The following is a 15,417-nucleotide window of genomic DNA, read 5'->3' on the forward strand; positions in this document are numbered from 1 at the left end:
GGAGGCGGCCGGAAGCCGTTGGGAGGGGGCGGGCCGGAGAAGGGGCAGGTGGCGGGGGGGTGATGGCAGCGCCGGACGGCCTGAGCCCGCGGGTCTGTAGGCGGTGCTAGTCACGGAGGTAGGTCGCGCAGATGAAGAAGGAGCTTCCCCTGAGCGGGGAACCGGAGGGTAAAAGTAGCAGTAACCGCTTCCCGCGTGTGTGTGTCTGTCTGTGGGGAGAAGGGGCCGCTCCCTGGCGGGACCGAGGCGGGCCCAGCTGAAGGAGGAGCTCTGTGGAGTCGGGTCTTCCTCGGGATGCCTTTCGGCTGAAGTGGCCGAGGTTTCGGGGTGAAATTATTCCTGTGTCCTTCCAGCGTGCTGTAGTGTCGCGTTTATAACCCGGGGCGGGGGGACGCCACTGGTATTTTGTACTTTAATTGCTTGCAAATACCCACAAAGTATCTCGCTTCTTCTCTTTGCAGAGGTCTTGTTTGCCTTGGTGTAAAAATCTACCTTTGATTCTAAAGTCTGTCCTGAGTTACCCTCATAAAAGATATTTTCTGCGTGTCATAGAGGGACAGTGTAATAGCTGGTTGTTGTCCTTCCTGTTTTCCTGTTTTTTTTTTTTTTTTTTTTTTTAATTGAAGAGGTTTTCAGCTGCTTTGCAATGTGTGAGATAACAGGAAAGCATACATATCTTTCTCAGTTCTAAAAGTATAGTCAGGAAACCTTAACTTACAGTGTTGCAGACTTAAAATTCGGTGTAACATGTACTGGCAATGGTTTCTCTGCGAAAAGGTTACAGGAGAACCTTGCAGTTAAATGCCCGTCTCCTGGTTTGTCAAACAAAGCCTGAATTGCAGCTTTCCCTTGTTATTGTGGCCTTTTCAATAAAAATTGATAAATAAACACAAAACCCCTTAGCCCATCACTGTGCCATCGTGCCACCTGGTCTGCCACGGCTGACAGTCCGTTCTGTTCCAGGATCCTCTTTCAGTAGGATCTAGATTGCTGTTGCACACCCAGGGAAGTCCAGTTAGTGGGCTGCTGGATACTGGGTTGTGGGTGAGGGTTTCATTTTTTTGGGTCTGCTATTGGACTTTCAGACGCTAGAGTCAGAGTTATTGTTTGCTTTGGTTTTGATTTCCTCCTTTTAAAAATGAAAATAAAGAAACTTGGCTGCCTTTGCACATTTCTTCACGGTGAGGGTGACAGAGCCCTGGAACAGGCTGCCCAGGGAGGTTGTGGAGTCCCCTTCTTTGGAGATTTTCAAGACCCGCCTGGATGCAGTCCTGAGTAGCATTCTCTAAGCAATCCTGCTTCAGCAGGGGAGTTGGACTAGATGATCTATATGGTCCCTTCCAACTCTAAAAAAATTCAGTGAAATTCAGTGAAATTGCTGTTGTGAATTGATGGTGGTATCCCATGAGAAGATCAAAAGCACAGAACAGTTATGCAGCGTAAGCACCTTGTGTTCTCTGAACTGCAGTCTAGATACTGGTCGTAAAGAGAAGAATTAATACCCTTCTGGCCCAAATCTCCCACAAGATAAGCCAGATGTTGCAGTGGTCCACTCTGTTGTTGAATCATTGCAGAAGATTAACCACAGGGCCCTGTGGAACACCGCACATCTGTTGGATTTTTGGTGTGGTGGTGGCTTGGTGGTTTTTTTGTTCTTTCTTTTTCTTTTTTTTTTTTTTTAGTATTGCCAGCAGTTGTCACACATCAATGGTGCTATAACCCTCATCTTTGACTTTTTCCCTGTCTGCCTGTCATCACCACACAGTCTGCATGCTACCTTAAGTTAATTCAGAATGCAGGGAATAATTGCTTAGTAGTTTCAGTTGGGCTCTGAATTTTGGTCGCTTCGTTAGAAGATTTGCTAAAGCAATTACAGTGTAGCTGGATATACTGACAAGCTGTTGTTTCATTTCTTATTAATTCTATGCATTTAATGCAAGTTTTACAAACCCCCGTAGTTATTTGTGGAGTCATTTGTATGTGTTGGAGGAAGAAACATGTAAAACACCCTTTGCTTTCTCCTGTGTCTTTGCATAGTATCTCTTAACTTTATGTAAGATAAAGCTGGAAAAAGCAAGCTCAACTCCTGGGGCTTGTCTGCCTTGGGAAATCTGGGGATGGCTCAGAAAGTGTTAAAGGAAACGGAAATGGTTGTTTGCTTTGTATTATGCATCTTTTCCCCCTCTGCAGGCAGGAGAATGCAAATGTAGAGCTATTAGTAAGGCCCAGCAGAGGGGCACGGAGTTATTGGTGTTCCTCTGTACAATGACTTTTATGTGCGATGCAGTCTCAGTATACTTCATCTCAGGAAGCTGCTGATGACATTGTGTACGTGTGTGCACTGTCCCTTGTTAGGGTGGCACCTTATTTCTATAAGCAAGCCGTTAATTTTGGTATTTCAAAACCTCAGCAAAATTCATTGGAAAGGAAAAGATGTTTGCATCATTTCTTGTGCTGTTTAAAGTTATACCTTGGAAGGTTTTGCTTCATGTAGTGTCATTTTGTTTCTTTCTAATTAAAAGTTTTGGTTTTTTGAAGGCATCTCTACTTTGCTGCTGCCTGACCAGTGAGTCCTTTAAATATACTCCAGCAGTGGTCACATAGAACCGACAAACTTAAACTGGAGGAGGGAAGATGATGTCCTTGGATGGACCACAGAAGACAATCAGTAACCCGGTAACTCCCCTGTCACGTTAACAACTCATCCCTTGGGAAATGGGACTTTGCTGTTTTATGTCAATAGTTAGTACTCACACTGTTTTGCACAGTGTGGGGTGTTACTGAGAACTCTTTGCATTGCTTAGACGTTTGAGGAAGAATGTCGTAGGTGACACCAGGAGCTGATGGTGTTTAAAAATTGTGCTGTAAGCAAATGAACAGTTAATACAGAGGACTTCCAAAACAGGAAGTTCTCTCGGCTTTGGAGGGTGATCCCTTTTCATTTTATTGGATGCCTGGCAGAATGTGCTGGATCAAAGGTGAAAATATGATAAGCAGTGGTTTCACTTCTAATTCTCTGTAAACACGGGTGGTGCCTGGCAGTCCTCATGAAATGTTTTTTTGTGTATGGTGCTTGTAACTTCAGTCTCAACAGTTAAACTTGGATTCTTTTTTGATAGTTGGTATCTTACCTTATGATAAATCCTATTTTGTAAGGAAGACTTGAGCTAACACCATTCAGCCATTGCCGAGAGTGGATTTGATGGAATGTTGTTTGCGTAGCTTAGCGTCTGGAGACTTTCTCTGAAAAGCTCTAGTATTCTCGTGATCTGGGACAGCGGTCTAACACTGGCGTGTAGCTAAAGGGGTGGGCTGGAGCTGCACTTTTCACTATATCTTTAAAAAGGTAGTTCCTTTGAGCCTGCAGGAAATAATATTTTAACATCCTGTTGTAGAACTCTTAAAAAATATCAATGTCTCTAGGACTTAGGGGTCAAGAGTCTAAGGTAGGAGTAAGAGTGAGTATTTGGGATTGGAATATGGAGGCAAAGTTGGGAAAGACAGTGCCGATGACCTCAGGGCAGCCTCCAGACAAGGCCATGTGCAACCTGCTCTATCTTATCTTTCTTTGAGCAAGGCATTGACACCAGAGTTGTCTTCCAATCTCAGCCCTTCTGTGATTCTACCACCTGTGTAATATCACAAGATGAACTTACTAGGGATGGAGGAGGGCAGGCTATGAAGATTTCACTGTTTCAGTGAATTGTTCGGTTGACATTGACCAATTGACTTCAGAGGTAACTTTTGGAGGTCTGCAAGAGAGCCAGCATGCTGTTAGATCATATGATGTCACAAGCATTACTGTTAATGAATGAGGAAAAATTAGCAGAAGAATGTCTTGAGACGTGTGGAAATTATAGGCATATTCTATGATGATAAACCCTCATTAAGTCTGTAGTATTGCACCCAGGAAATGCTCTATTATGGCCTTGCAGATTCCATGTCTGAGCTTCTGAAGAGTTGATGGGCCAAGCTGCTTTTCTCTTAAATAAATTAATCCTTTTAAATACAAAAAAGGGATTTTTTTTTTTGCCACAGCTTCTGGAGAGAGGGTGGAAAAGGATGTGTATCTACTGGCAGAGATGATCAACACTCTGGCTTTAGGCAATTTTTGCTGTCATTCACCTTTCGCCCCTCACAAATTCAGAAGAATAAGTGTCAGCAAACACTTTTCATATCTTCCTATTTTGCATGATTAGATACACATCAAAAAATAAAATCTCAACTTGTCCTTTTATGGTCCAATATTCCATTCAAGAGTAGTATTTCCAGTCTGTTCATTTTTTATTGTTAAATTACTAGAACTCTTGTTTGCAATTGATGTTTAATTTGAAAGACCTCCTGAAATCTTATACAGTGTTTCATAGATCAGGGATATGGAGGGTAAAAAACCCCCGAAAACAGCCTTGGAAGAAATTTTTGTCTGTTAACCAGAGCAAATGCAAGATTTTCTACCATTTACTTCATTTTTCAATCTCAAGCACATGTGATGAGGTGCAGACTTATGGCTTTACTTTCAGGTCAGTCTCCTGTGAACTTCCAGAGGTTTCTATTGAGGTGCTCCCCTTTCCTCACTGAAATTCTGGGTGCACTGTCTGGTGGTCAGGGTAGGGTTTCTGTTAGCACGTCTGAGCCTTTGCCAGAGAACTGTACTGGAGAGTTTGGGGCTTTTATTTTAACTGACATGTCTCCTCACGTGTTTTAACAACTACTACCATGTTGCCATTTAACGTAATGTGCATGTGTTACCTTCGCCAGCTATTGATGCAGAAGGAAAAATAGGCAGGCTTTGAGCCAGACTGCATACCATCGATACTGTAAAGACCGAGATCCCTGACCAAGGTTATTTCAGTGCATCTTGCAGTTTTTAGCTCGTTAGGATGAGGTATTTTGTTGTGTTTGTCATGTAGTTTTTACTAAGAAGACACTGTGATGTAGTCTCTTCTTTTCCTATTGTTGCTTTCCAAAATGGAGCAAGAACAAGCAAAAAGGCAGCTGCTGTAGTCTGGAGTCAGAAGGGTTGTGGAAAGGGCCTCCTGCTGCCAGCAAAGGGCTGAGTATTAGTAGCCCTTTGCAATGACCTAATTTGAAGTGAATTTTCTTTATACTCTATTAAAAAGTGAGGCAATAAAATATTACCACTCTTCGTTTGAGAGCTAGGAATGAAGGCTGGAAATGTTAGTTTTAATTTTAGCTGAGAAGCTTGGTTTTCATAGGTAAAACTCTACTGGGTTTGTCCTGCCTGTTTTGGTGGGTATTTAGTGCTTTTCTGCTGTGTCTTTTAAATAAAATGCTAGTTGTGTTTCCTTTAATGTGCTAGAGCCCCACATAGTTAAGTATTAGAACATTATTTTTAAAACTGTTGTGGTTTTTTTTGCCTTCATCATAAAATGTTCTTTGAATCTTTTTTAATCTCCTTTCTCCCCCCCCTCCGCCTTCTAGATCATTCCATATGTTGGGACAATACTTGGTGGCCTTGCTCCTGGAGAGCTGATTGTGATACATGGGACTGTTCCTGATGATGCAGACAGGTAGTGGCTACGGTATCACTTTTTGCAGTGTCACTGTGTGAACAAGTATGTTATGGATAAAATGTTTCCAGGGTTCTGCTTATGATGGCACACAAAGGCTTGATCTAAATCCTTGTGATGGTGTCAGAGTGAACACAGGCTTAAGCGGTTAATGAAAGCTTTGTGATGAGAAGTGAAGGATTAACTGATTTTTTGCTTTCTGCTGATCCTCTCTTCTCTCTTTTTGCTTTTCCTGCTTTGACAATGTTTTTTTCCATGTCATACATATGTCTGCTCATCTAAAGAGGTTATCTGAGAATAACGAAATCGATAATGTGTTGCATGATGTAATTAACTTTAACTGGGATAAGGAGGTATGAACTAGTGCGTGTGCCCAGTATGGGGGTTCTGTTTCCTGACCTTGCCCAAGGTTCGTGTCGTTATTCTACTGAAGATGTTGGGAGAACACAGTGGTGAACACAGTGAGGAGATTACATGATGTGAATGATGACCATTAAATAAATACTTAAATATTTTAATTCACTGCAATAAATGATGGTAGAACCTTTCACAAATGTGTAGGAGTTGGATGAATCTATGTTTGGGTTTTTTCCATTACCCAGCAACACTCATTGCGTTTGCCTGTTCTGAGGCTCCACAGTAAAACACAAGTGTATCGAACCTCTAGGTGATTTCTTGACAGACTGAGCTGAATGTGGTTTGTCTTATTTTTATGATTAGGTTCCAAGTGGATTTACAGTGTGGCAGTAGCATAAAGCCTCGAGCTGATGTGGCATTTCATTTCAACCCCCGCTTCAAAAGGTCTGGCTGCGTTGTTTGCAACACACTAGAGAGGGAAAAATGGGGCTGGGAGGAGATCACTTACGAGATGCCCTTTCAAAAAGGGAAGTCATTTGAGATTGTCATCATGATTTTAAAGGATAAATTCCAGGTGAGTTTGCGTTGATTCTTTATCCATAGCCAGTTCTCAGGCCAATAAGAAAGGTATTTGGTATACTTACAATAAATAGTTGGAAGCCTTGGTTTCTGTGTTACCTAGGTATAGTATAACTACAGAAGAGTTTAGAAGCTTTTTTTAAAGAGGTGCTAAGTAAAGCAGGCCTTTAATTTTGTATTGTTTCCCTCTAAGTTGGATGAATAGGCAAGGAACTTCCTGCCGTGGCCAGTGGCTGCTCCACCCTTCCATTCTTATGTGCAAAGGGGCTGACCTTAGGGCAAACCTGTTTTGCAGACTAGTGTAGGACAATCCTCTTGGAGGAAACATGCAAGATGTATTTGTCTTGCTCTGTCAGACTGCAATAGTAGATTCTGTTAGGTTACAATGCCACATTGGTGAATGATCAGGACATAGAAACAAAAGGTGTGAAATGCAAATTTTAGTGTAGTCACATAAATCCCCTTTGTAGTAAAGGAAAGAGAGACTGAATCATGCATGAGCTGAACTTAGTTGCTCTGAAATTTCTAGGACGCTCCCTGCTTCTGTACCAAAACAGTGTAAAACAGAGATACGTGCATGTAATTTGATCCGTGGCTGGTGTGATGTATGTTTAATACATTTTTCCTATTTTGTTTCCTATCTTTTTAGGTGACGGTAAATAAGAAGCACTTGCTGCTCTACAACCACAGAATTAGCCTTGAAAGAATAGATACTCTTGGAATATATGGCAAAGTGCAGATCAAAACTATAGATTTTGTTTCTAATGTAAGTTATACAGACAGCTGACTTGTTAGGTTTCTTTTCTCTCTTGCTAAACTAGAGTAGGATTTATGGAGAAAAGGAAGTAAAGAAAAGCAGCTACGCAGTCTAACATCAGTAACAAGGCTTTGTTTCCCCACAGTTCAACATGTGAGTCTCATGTGAGGATCTCTGTCTGCCCTTTTTAGTCTTGAGGTTAGGGACAAAAGGGTGACAAAGTTTACAGCTTACAAAGTTAACAGGACAGATATGAATCTGGGAATGGATTAGACTTTTCAAATATTGCAGGAGCTCCCAAAATGAACTCTTAGTATTCAGTGCTTCTAAGTCACAAGTTCAGCCACGGCTGGAACTTGTGGCTTGGCTTCCAGTTGCCAAGTTCAGCCACGGCTGGAACTGCTTGTACACATAACCTTGTTTTTCCTAAATGACTGAATTATTGAATGAAGTGATAAGTGGGAGTGTATGTTTATTTCTGGGGGGGGGGGAGAAGAGATGTCTGTTCTTGAAGAAGACCTTGTGGCTTGTCTTACACTTGGACCAAACTGCAGTGACTATAAAGTGCAGGTAGCACTGTGCTTCCTCTCAACTGCCAGAAAGTAAACCAACAGGGAGGAGTTGAACAAGATGTTTTCCCCTATGCAGAAGGAAAGATCCTTCTGCTCTGGAAGGGTGAGATTTTTAGAACAGAATCCAGGGTGATATAGAAGGTAAATACGTTTTCCCTTTCTTCCTGCCACTCACTAAGGCAGCCTACGTACTCCTGTGTAATATTCTGGCTCTCTTCTGCCCTGACCTCACTACATTGTACATAAAACTTGGGTTTCTTGCTGCCAAGCATCAGGTCTAACTTGGATCAGCACAGTAATAACTGTATTGATGGAAGGTGGAGATTTGGGCCTGAATGAAATGGGGTCTAAACTTTAAAGATAGGTCTACTCACTGATCGTTTGCAAAGCCTATGCACAGGCCCCATCACTTGGCTGTGTTGCTTCAAAGCTGGTTTTGGAGGACTGACTCAGAGAAGCCTGGGGGAAGGCAGGCGCTGTGGGTTGGTTTCTGTCCCAAGCATGAAACCAAGCAGAGTTGCTGTTGTCTGTGGTTGCTGATGCTGTATCTTTTGGGGAAGAAAGGAATGGAGAATGGCAATTGTTTCCTTCCTGTTGTTTCTAATATACTGCTCTGAGGAGGAAGAGGGAGGCTTGTATTGAAATAAACAAGCTGAAGATACAGTCTGCCAGGGCTAGGCTGGAACTGTATCTCAGCATGGTAATGTTGCTCATATGCCCTTCCTGTGGGAAGAGACAGGGATTCAGGGGCTGCTTAGAATCCCAAGGTCCCCTGCATGGACCTGCCCTGCTGCTATTCCTACCTCGGTAGGAAAAGCTCAGTGGGTACCCTCAGATGCTAAGGGGTTAACAGTGCTCTGACTGTTAAGTAAGGATTAAAACTCTAATGAGGTGGTCTTTAGAAATCTCAATTTGGCTTCAGCAGTTGATCTTCAGGAGTTTTCTTTGGTTTGTAGGGGTTTGGCTATCTTTTTCTCCACTGTAGCCCTAGATTTTCATGTTAACAGTTTGCCCTTCAAAGCAGCACAGATCTATGTATGGTTCTAAACCAACTTTAACAAAGTTCTATATGTTAGCAATGACATCTAAATATCTCTCTTTCTGCAGTCTTTACAAGGCTCTCAGCCATCATGTCTAGGAGTAACAAAGATAAACACAGAAAATGTACGTATGTTTGTAAAAGGTTGAATGAATCTCCCTGTTATCTGATAAGCTAGTTAATGTTGTTTGTTTTCTCTTGTAGGGGGAAATGCCAGATGGTTCACAATTTGTAAGTGTTTTGTGTAGTCTTGTGGCAAATGTGAAGAGTAGAAAAAATTGAAATAAGAACATCTAAGTTATTCATGAAAACACATGTACAAAACAAGGGAATCAAGAATCCAATGGGAGATGATCAGTGAAGTTTTGTAGAGAGAAATCCTCTTTTCTACTGCTAATAGAAGTGAGGCTATTTGTTAAATCATGTAGAATCCCCAAAAGATAAATGCATCATCCATAGCCATAAACAAAAAAAAAAGAGGTAGCTGCAGTTTTATAGGACCAAATCACATTAAAAACTTTTTTCAAATAAGCATACATAGTTTTCTCTGCTTTAGGGAATACCTGCAAAACAAAAGCATTATGCGGTCATACTAGGCCAAATGGCCTTATGTTAATATGTGTATCTTGGATCCTGTGTGGCTACATCCGCCTCTTGCTGGCAGATCTGTGCTTACCCCATGTACGCTTCAGGTGGCTGGATGCAAGCATCGCACCTTAGGGCTGGAACTCATACCCAGCTCAGCACGGAGCAGAGACAGAGCTAGCGCTCATCTTTTTGCAAAAAGCTCTACAGGTGGTCAGTGTCCAGACTGGAGTAAGGACCGTGCTCAATCTGAAGAGGAATTGGAAGCCAGGAGTATATACAAATAGAATTTGTGGAGAAGGTGAAGTTGCAGTGAGTGACATGATTTAGTTGCCTTGTCACTTGACAGTCTGCCTTCTTCAGTCTTCTTCTCAAAACCAAATAATATACAATATTGTCATTTGCATGTGATGGACTTTAACAAAAAAATAAAGGTGACGTATTTATCCATTCACTGCTTTTCCCTGATTAAATTGACTTCTAACAGAATGAAAAAAAAAAAGGCAAATAAAATACTTGCACTGTCTATCATTATGAACTGGTGCCAGGAGGACAGAATACTCAGTGACCCTACCTCTAGAACTTATTCAACTGTGGTCTACACACCTAGCATGAATCTTTTTTTTTTTTTGTTTAAATTATAACTGAATCTTTCAGAGAGGAGAGGTTGGGATATCTGTATCTGAATAATCATGTGATAGAAATGTTAAATTAGTGTAGGGAGTTTCATGCTTGCTTTTTTTTTTTCTCCTTCTTCCCCTCCTTCCACCATTAGTGGTGGTAGAAGTAGTTGTAAATAATGTTTATTTTGAACCCAAGGTGGTAGTCTAAAGAAAAAACCCAACACATTCTTAAGTTTATCTCAGTGTAACTTTTCCACTATAGTATTAGCATCCCAGAAGGGGATGTTAGGAATAATTTTAATTATAAGTGCAGATTCATAAATTTATTCCTGCTGTAGTAAAGCTCAGCTTGTATATTGAAAAAAGTAAGTCACAGTCAAAACTTTTACTGGTGGTGTACTTTCAGGGGGTTCCTTACGTTGGGAAGCTTGATGCTGCACTTTCTCCAGGATGCACAGTTGCTATTAAAGGAGAAGTGAATAAAAACCCAAAGAGGTAAGTGTTACCAAATTTTTCTGCTATTTAACTGAGCTACTCTTGAGAACGAGTAGGCTTTTCCATTGCATTAGTATATCCTTACTCACTTGCAACTTTGCATCTGGAATCATCTGAAACTGCGGTGCAGTTTTCTCAGGAACCTGCAGATACTGCTTTAGAGAGGACTTAAAGAGCAGCTCTGTTGTGAAGGTAAAACCTGAGTGTCTTACTAAATCTGCATCACTCACAAGACTGTGTGTCTGTTCATGGTTTCCATTGTGTGAGGCATGTGAGCACACGTATTGTACAAAGACAGCATTTATTCTAAAGCGATACAAGAGCAAGGAAACTGGCAGAAGTGAATGGAAAATGAGTGAGGTGGATGAGTTGCTGTTGTGCTCAGTGCTGCATGTTACATTTCTGAACACTTCTCGGATGGCTTCCTCGTGGACTGTAGCGGCATGAAGGTGCCTAACTGACAACTGAGTGATGAAAGCTGGTAGGGGAGTATGAGCTGTAATTTTGATAGCAATTTAGGAGTTGCAAAGAAGACATTTTCCCAACATAATCTAAAGGCCAGGGAAGGGGAGCGCAACACAGTCAAAATGGAGCCGAGGAAATGTCTGTGCTTCACCATGCCCTTTGCTTGAAGGGTGGTTTTGGCTCTGCAGAAACGTGCCTAAAAATGAAGCAATCGGTGCAAATGCTGAGAAGCATGCTGTTTATGCTGTGTGTGTGCATTGCACTCCTGCTTCCTCAGAGCACAGAACTCCCCTGCAGCTGAGCAGCACTCAGAGTTCATATTAATAATGGAACCCAAGATCTAGAAATCTTAGCAGCAAAGTCTGAATGGACTTTAAATTGGACAGGACAATTACTACTTACATAGTAGCATTTGTTTTCCTTCTCTTGGCTTGAAAAGCTTATTAGCGTATTTCAAGTGCTGAATGTACTATGATAAGTGTGAAGAGGCTTTTGGGTGTTAGTTAAAGCATTGCAGGTTGTCTGCTCTTTGTGTTTGTGCTTTTAAACTTACAGATTTTTATAGAGTTTCTAAGTTACTTAATGCCTTTCACTCAGTTCACGCAGTTGTAGATGTTTCTTTTTCTTGGTGAAAGAGGACTTTGCAACTTGGAAGTGTGGCTGTTGCCGTATTTCATATCTGGACAAAGCAATTCTAGGCTTCTCAAAGGAGGGAAATAACCTGACACCTGGAGCTAATTTTGGGGCAGGAACATTTCTTCTTCAACTGCAGTGAGGTCTTTGCCACAGGTTGAATCTGGAAGACTCTTCCCCCTGATCACTCTTCTCCAGAGGTCCCCTTTAGGAGCCCTTTGTTGTGGTGCTGTCAGAGTATTCACTCAGCCTGGGCAGAGCTGTGGTGCCTACAAAGTAACACTTTGTACGCCTGGTGTCCCACCAATCTTAAATGTAGACAGAACCCTCAAACTTTCCTTAAAGTCTAAGCAGTTTGTTGGCAAAAAGAATATGTCTTTAGGTAAAACAGAGCTTCGCACTCCACTGCCTGAGTGAAGAGAAAGAGATGGTAGAACAGGTAGCACTGTGTCTTTCCATGAGAATGCTGCTTCCTAGTGCTGTAGGGGAGTAACAATTGGTCCACTTGGCTCAATACCTCCTTGCTGAGACATGAACAAAAAGCCGCGAGTGATGAAGCAGATCTAGCAGGGTCATGTCCTATATTTGCTGCCTCCAGCAAAGGTTTCTGTGCGAAGGAGACAAATCCATGTTAACTGCCTACTTGGTTCTTCAGCTGAATCAACAGATCTGGCTCCAGAACAGTCTCAGCATTGGTTAGGAGACTGGTACGTAGCATGGACTACTGCATCATGTTTGTAAACCCTTGGTATAGTAAACTTTTAAATATCTTCCAGCTTTACGATAAATCTGAAATCAAGTGACTCAAAGGACATTGCATTACATCTGAATCCCAGAATGAAAAATAAAGTTTTTGTAAGGAACTCATACCTTTATGACAGCTGGGGAGAAGAAGAAAGGGAAGTGGCCAATTTCCCTTTCAGTCCAGGAATGTACTTTGAGGTAAGAGTAACTGAAACATGGCATGAAACTAGTAATTCTGCCAAAAGGATGAGCAGTGGTGCTAAAATGTCATGTCACTAACACAGATTTAAATAAAACTGTCATTTCTGCATTTCAGTGTCCTGAGAGTATTTAGGATTAAATGGGACCATAAGGAGCAGAGATTTGACTTGGTTTTAATGACAGTTTTCTTTTTAAATAGTTGCAAGAATTCAGCCTGTGCTCAGAACAAATTTTAATTGACTTGAGTTGGATTCAGTGACCCTTATGGGTCCCTTCCAACTTGAGATACTCTATGATTCTATGAATTTTATTGAAGTTTCACTTTTAAATATTTCTTTTGTATGAAACATGCTTTGTAACAGAAGCAGGTCTTGCCCAAGTCTAGGCTAGATCATCAGGTTGTTTTTCATGTCTTACCTGAGCTTAAAACTTAACTGTTTCTCTTTTCGCTTTTCAGCTGATCATTTTCTGTGATGCCCACCAGTTTAAAGTTGCTGTTAATGGTGTTCACACTCTGGAGTACAAGCATCGTTTTAAACAACTTGGAAAGATCAACATAGTGGAGGTCACGGGAGATGTTCAGTTGTTAGATGTGAGGAGGTGGTAGTTCTTTTCATTCAGTACTAGAAGAATTAAACCTCTTCTAATAACAGTGCCTCCTTGTCAAGTACAATCAGGCGCTGACTTGTGCTGAGCCTGCCTTTATCTATCTAGGCTTCTGTGTCTGCTCTCTTGAGTTAGGTGAGTACCAGAACTCCTAACTGCGAGATTAAATCTTCCTCTAGTGCACAGTATCCTGGCAAGCTAAGTTTTGCTCAAATAAATCTCCTTTATTACAGAACCTAGCAATGTGAAAATGCTGCATCATACTGTGTCTAACAAATGCACTCAGTATGTTTGTTAAACTACTACTTGCCATTCCTTGGTAGCATATATTGGATATTGTGAAGCAGAAGCAAGACTGAAACAGGATCTAAATGTGGTTATCCATCCCAAAAGAGACAATGGTAATTCATTTAAAATAGAATTATGAAATATACTCTTCTGTGTCTTAGTTCATATTGGCAATTATAACCTTTTTACTGAGGCTGGATTAAGCAAACAGTTGGCCCATCAGTTCTAGCAAAAGGCAAAGAGGAGTTTGATCTTACTGCTTAGTCGCTGCTGAAGTAGAACCTTCTCTGACAGTCATGGTTAAGTCACCTCCAGTTTGTAAGTGGCTTAAATCAAACATACAGCAGCATTTCTAGCTTTTAGATTTCCAAAGTGAAACAAATGAAAATGATTTAGCTGGTTCCAATTGCGTGAACTTTCAAAAGCTTGTTTGATCTGAAATGGCTGCTAACTAACCAACTTGAGATTGCTCAGGGACCGAAGTAGATAATTCTGTATTTAATTTTTAAAAAGTGTGTGAACCTACATACTCCAGGCAGGGTTTCAGCTGAGATAAGACTCGGATACTCATCAGTGGAATAGAGAATCAACCCTTTTTCAGTCTTGTATTGAAATACTACCTATCTGAAACAAATGATTCCTCTTCAATCAGTTTTCCGTACAAATGTCAGTCTTAATTTTTATATTCTTTTTAAAAATAAGTTGCTACTGGCCATCAATACATGCCTGAGGGATGTTCCTATTTATCTGAACAGCTGCGAAAAGTGAAGCAATTTCAAGAAAAAGAAGTACCCTAAGAGTGTTTAAGATAAATTACCAGATTTAATGTACAAAAAGCATAAATAAAAACATTTGTGATCTCTACTTTTCTCCAAGCGTAGCTATGTAGCTATGATCCCTTTTTGGTCTGTATTTTGTCTTGTTTCGCTTACTGTCTCCAGTATCTCCAAGGTGGCATAGCAGTCCTGACTGGAGGACCGTTTCCACGCTGAGGAGTTAGTGATACACAGACCAGTTAATCTGAGTAGGACTCGGCTCGGCTGTGCTGGTGTGGCCATCAGGACAAGAGTTGTGCTCTGCATACCCCCTGGCTGCAGGATAAACTTAGCTGGAGGCCGATTGTAGCGGAGGAGGAGGTAGGCAGCTCCCACTCAGTGATGGCAATTGCACCACTTGTGTGACCTCGCCTTTATCTAGAAGTTCAGCGGGAAGTTCTCCTGCAAACATACTTTTTGTTTGACAGCAGACATGATTAATAGTTGTTTTCTTTTAAGAAAATCCTGTATGAGCATGAATGACCACGATGGGGTAACTGTCCCACAGGCAGGATCTGCATGCCACGCTGCATCCTGAACAGCGACCTATTCCCAGTACCCAATGGGATGTAAGATTATCCTCTTTGTAGTGTTAGTTGCATTTTAAACCATACTTTACGGAGTCTGAGTGCCTGAGTCCTGGTGCAAGACAGGTGGTGAGATTTTTGGTAAATTCATTAACATAGCAAGCAATTTATTCTTATCTTCAGGTGAATAAGAAGCTGATCAGTAGCAGTCTTTAAAGACTACAAAGCAGCTTTAGCTCCTCTGTCAGTCCTGGTTTCTTGTAACGTCCTTTTCAATATCTTCAGCGAGTTTACTTTTTACTTCCCTAAAAATGACAGAAAAGCAGATTCTCAGGCTTGCAGTGCATGGGTCCAGTAAGCACCACGCTTATGTTGCAGTATAACAGCCCCTCCACAGGGACAGTAACTGCACACAGCCCAAGCACAGTGGAATTCAGTGAGGCTCACAAGTTGTCACTCTGTCTGTGCCCAGCTATCAGAATTTGCTTATAGCTTGCTCCAGTCTTCCACTGTTAAGGAACAAGCAGTTAGGGAAAAGTAATATGAAAAGTCCCCAGATCATCCAGAAATTATAAAGCCAGATTCTTACAATATTTTATT

The 15,417-nt window shown here is 41.4% G+C and overlaps 1 protein-coding gene across 4 annotated transcripts; it reads left to right on the plus strand.

Annotated features, from left to right (window-relative positions):
- Positions 1-14,369, plus strand: LGALS8 (galectin 8). 4 transcript variants are annotated; one of them, XM_074165972.1, is made up of 10 exons: positions 21-118; positions 2,539-2,676; positions 5,443-5,531; positions 6,252-6,462; positions 7,117-7,233; positions 8,904-8,960; positions 9,040-9,066; positions 10,450-10,538; positions 12,413-12,578; positions 13,039-14,369. In XM_074165972.1, the coding sequence occupies exons 2-10, from the start codon at positions 2,635-2,637 to the stop codon at positions 13,186-13,188; spliced, it is 948 nt and encodes a 315-aa protein (XP_074022073.1). In that variant the 5' UTR covers positions 21-118; positions 2,539-2,634; the 3' UTR covers positions 13,189-14,369. The 4 variants fall into 4 exon arrangements, with proteins under 4 accessions (XP_074022091.1, XP_074022073.1, XP_074022082.1 ...); XM_074165981.1 differs by having other exon boundaries at positions 25-168; XM_074165990.1 differs by lacking the exon at positions 8,904-8,960 and having other exon boundaries at positions 1-118.
- Positions 14,370-15,417: the final 1,048 nt, after the last annotated feature.

Source organism: Numenius arquata, chromosome 2, assembly GCF_964106895.1.
Source record: "Numenius arquata chromosome 2, bNumArq3.hap1.1, whole genome shotgun sequence".
Classification (NCBI taxonomy): domain Eukaryota; kingdom Metazoa; phylum Chordata; class Aves; order Charadriiformes; family Scolopacidae; genus Numenius; species Numenius arquata.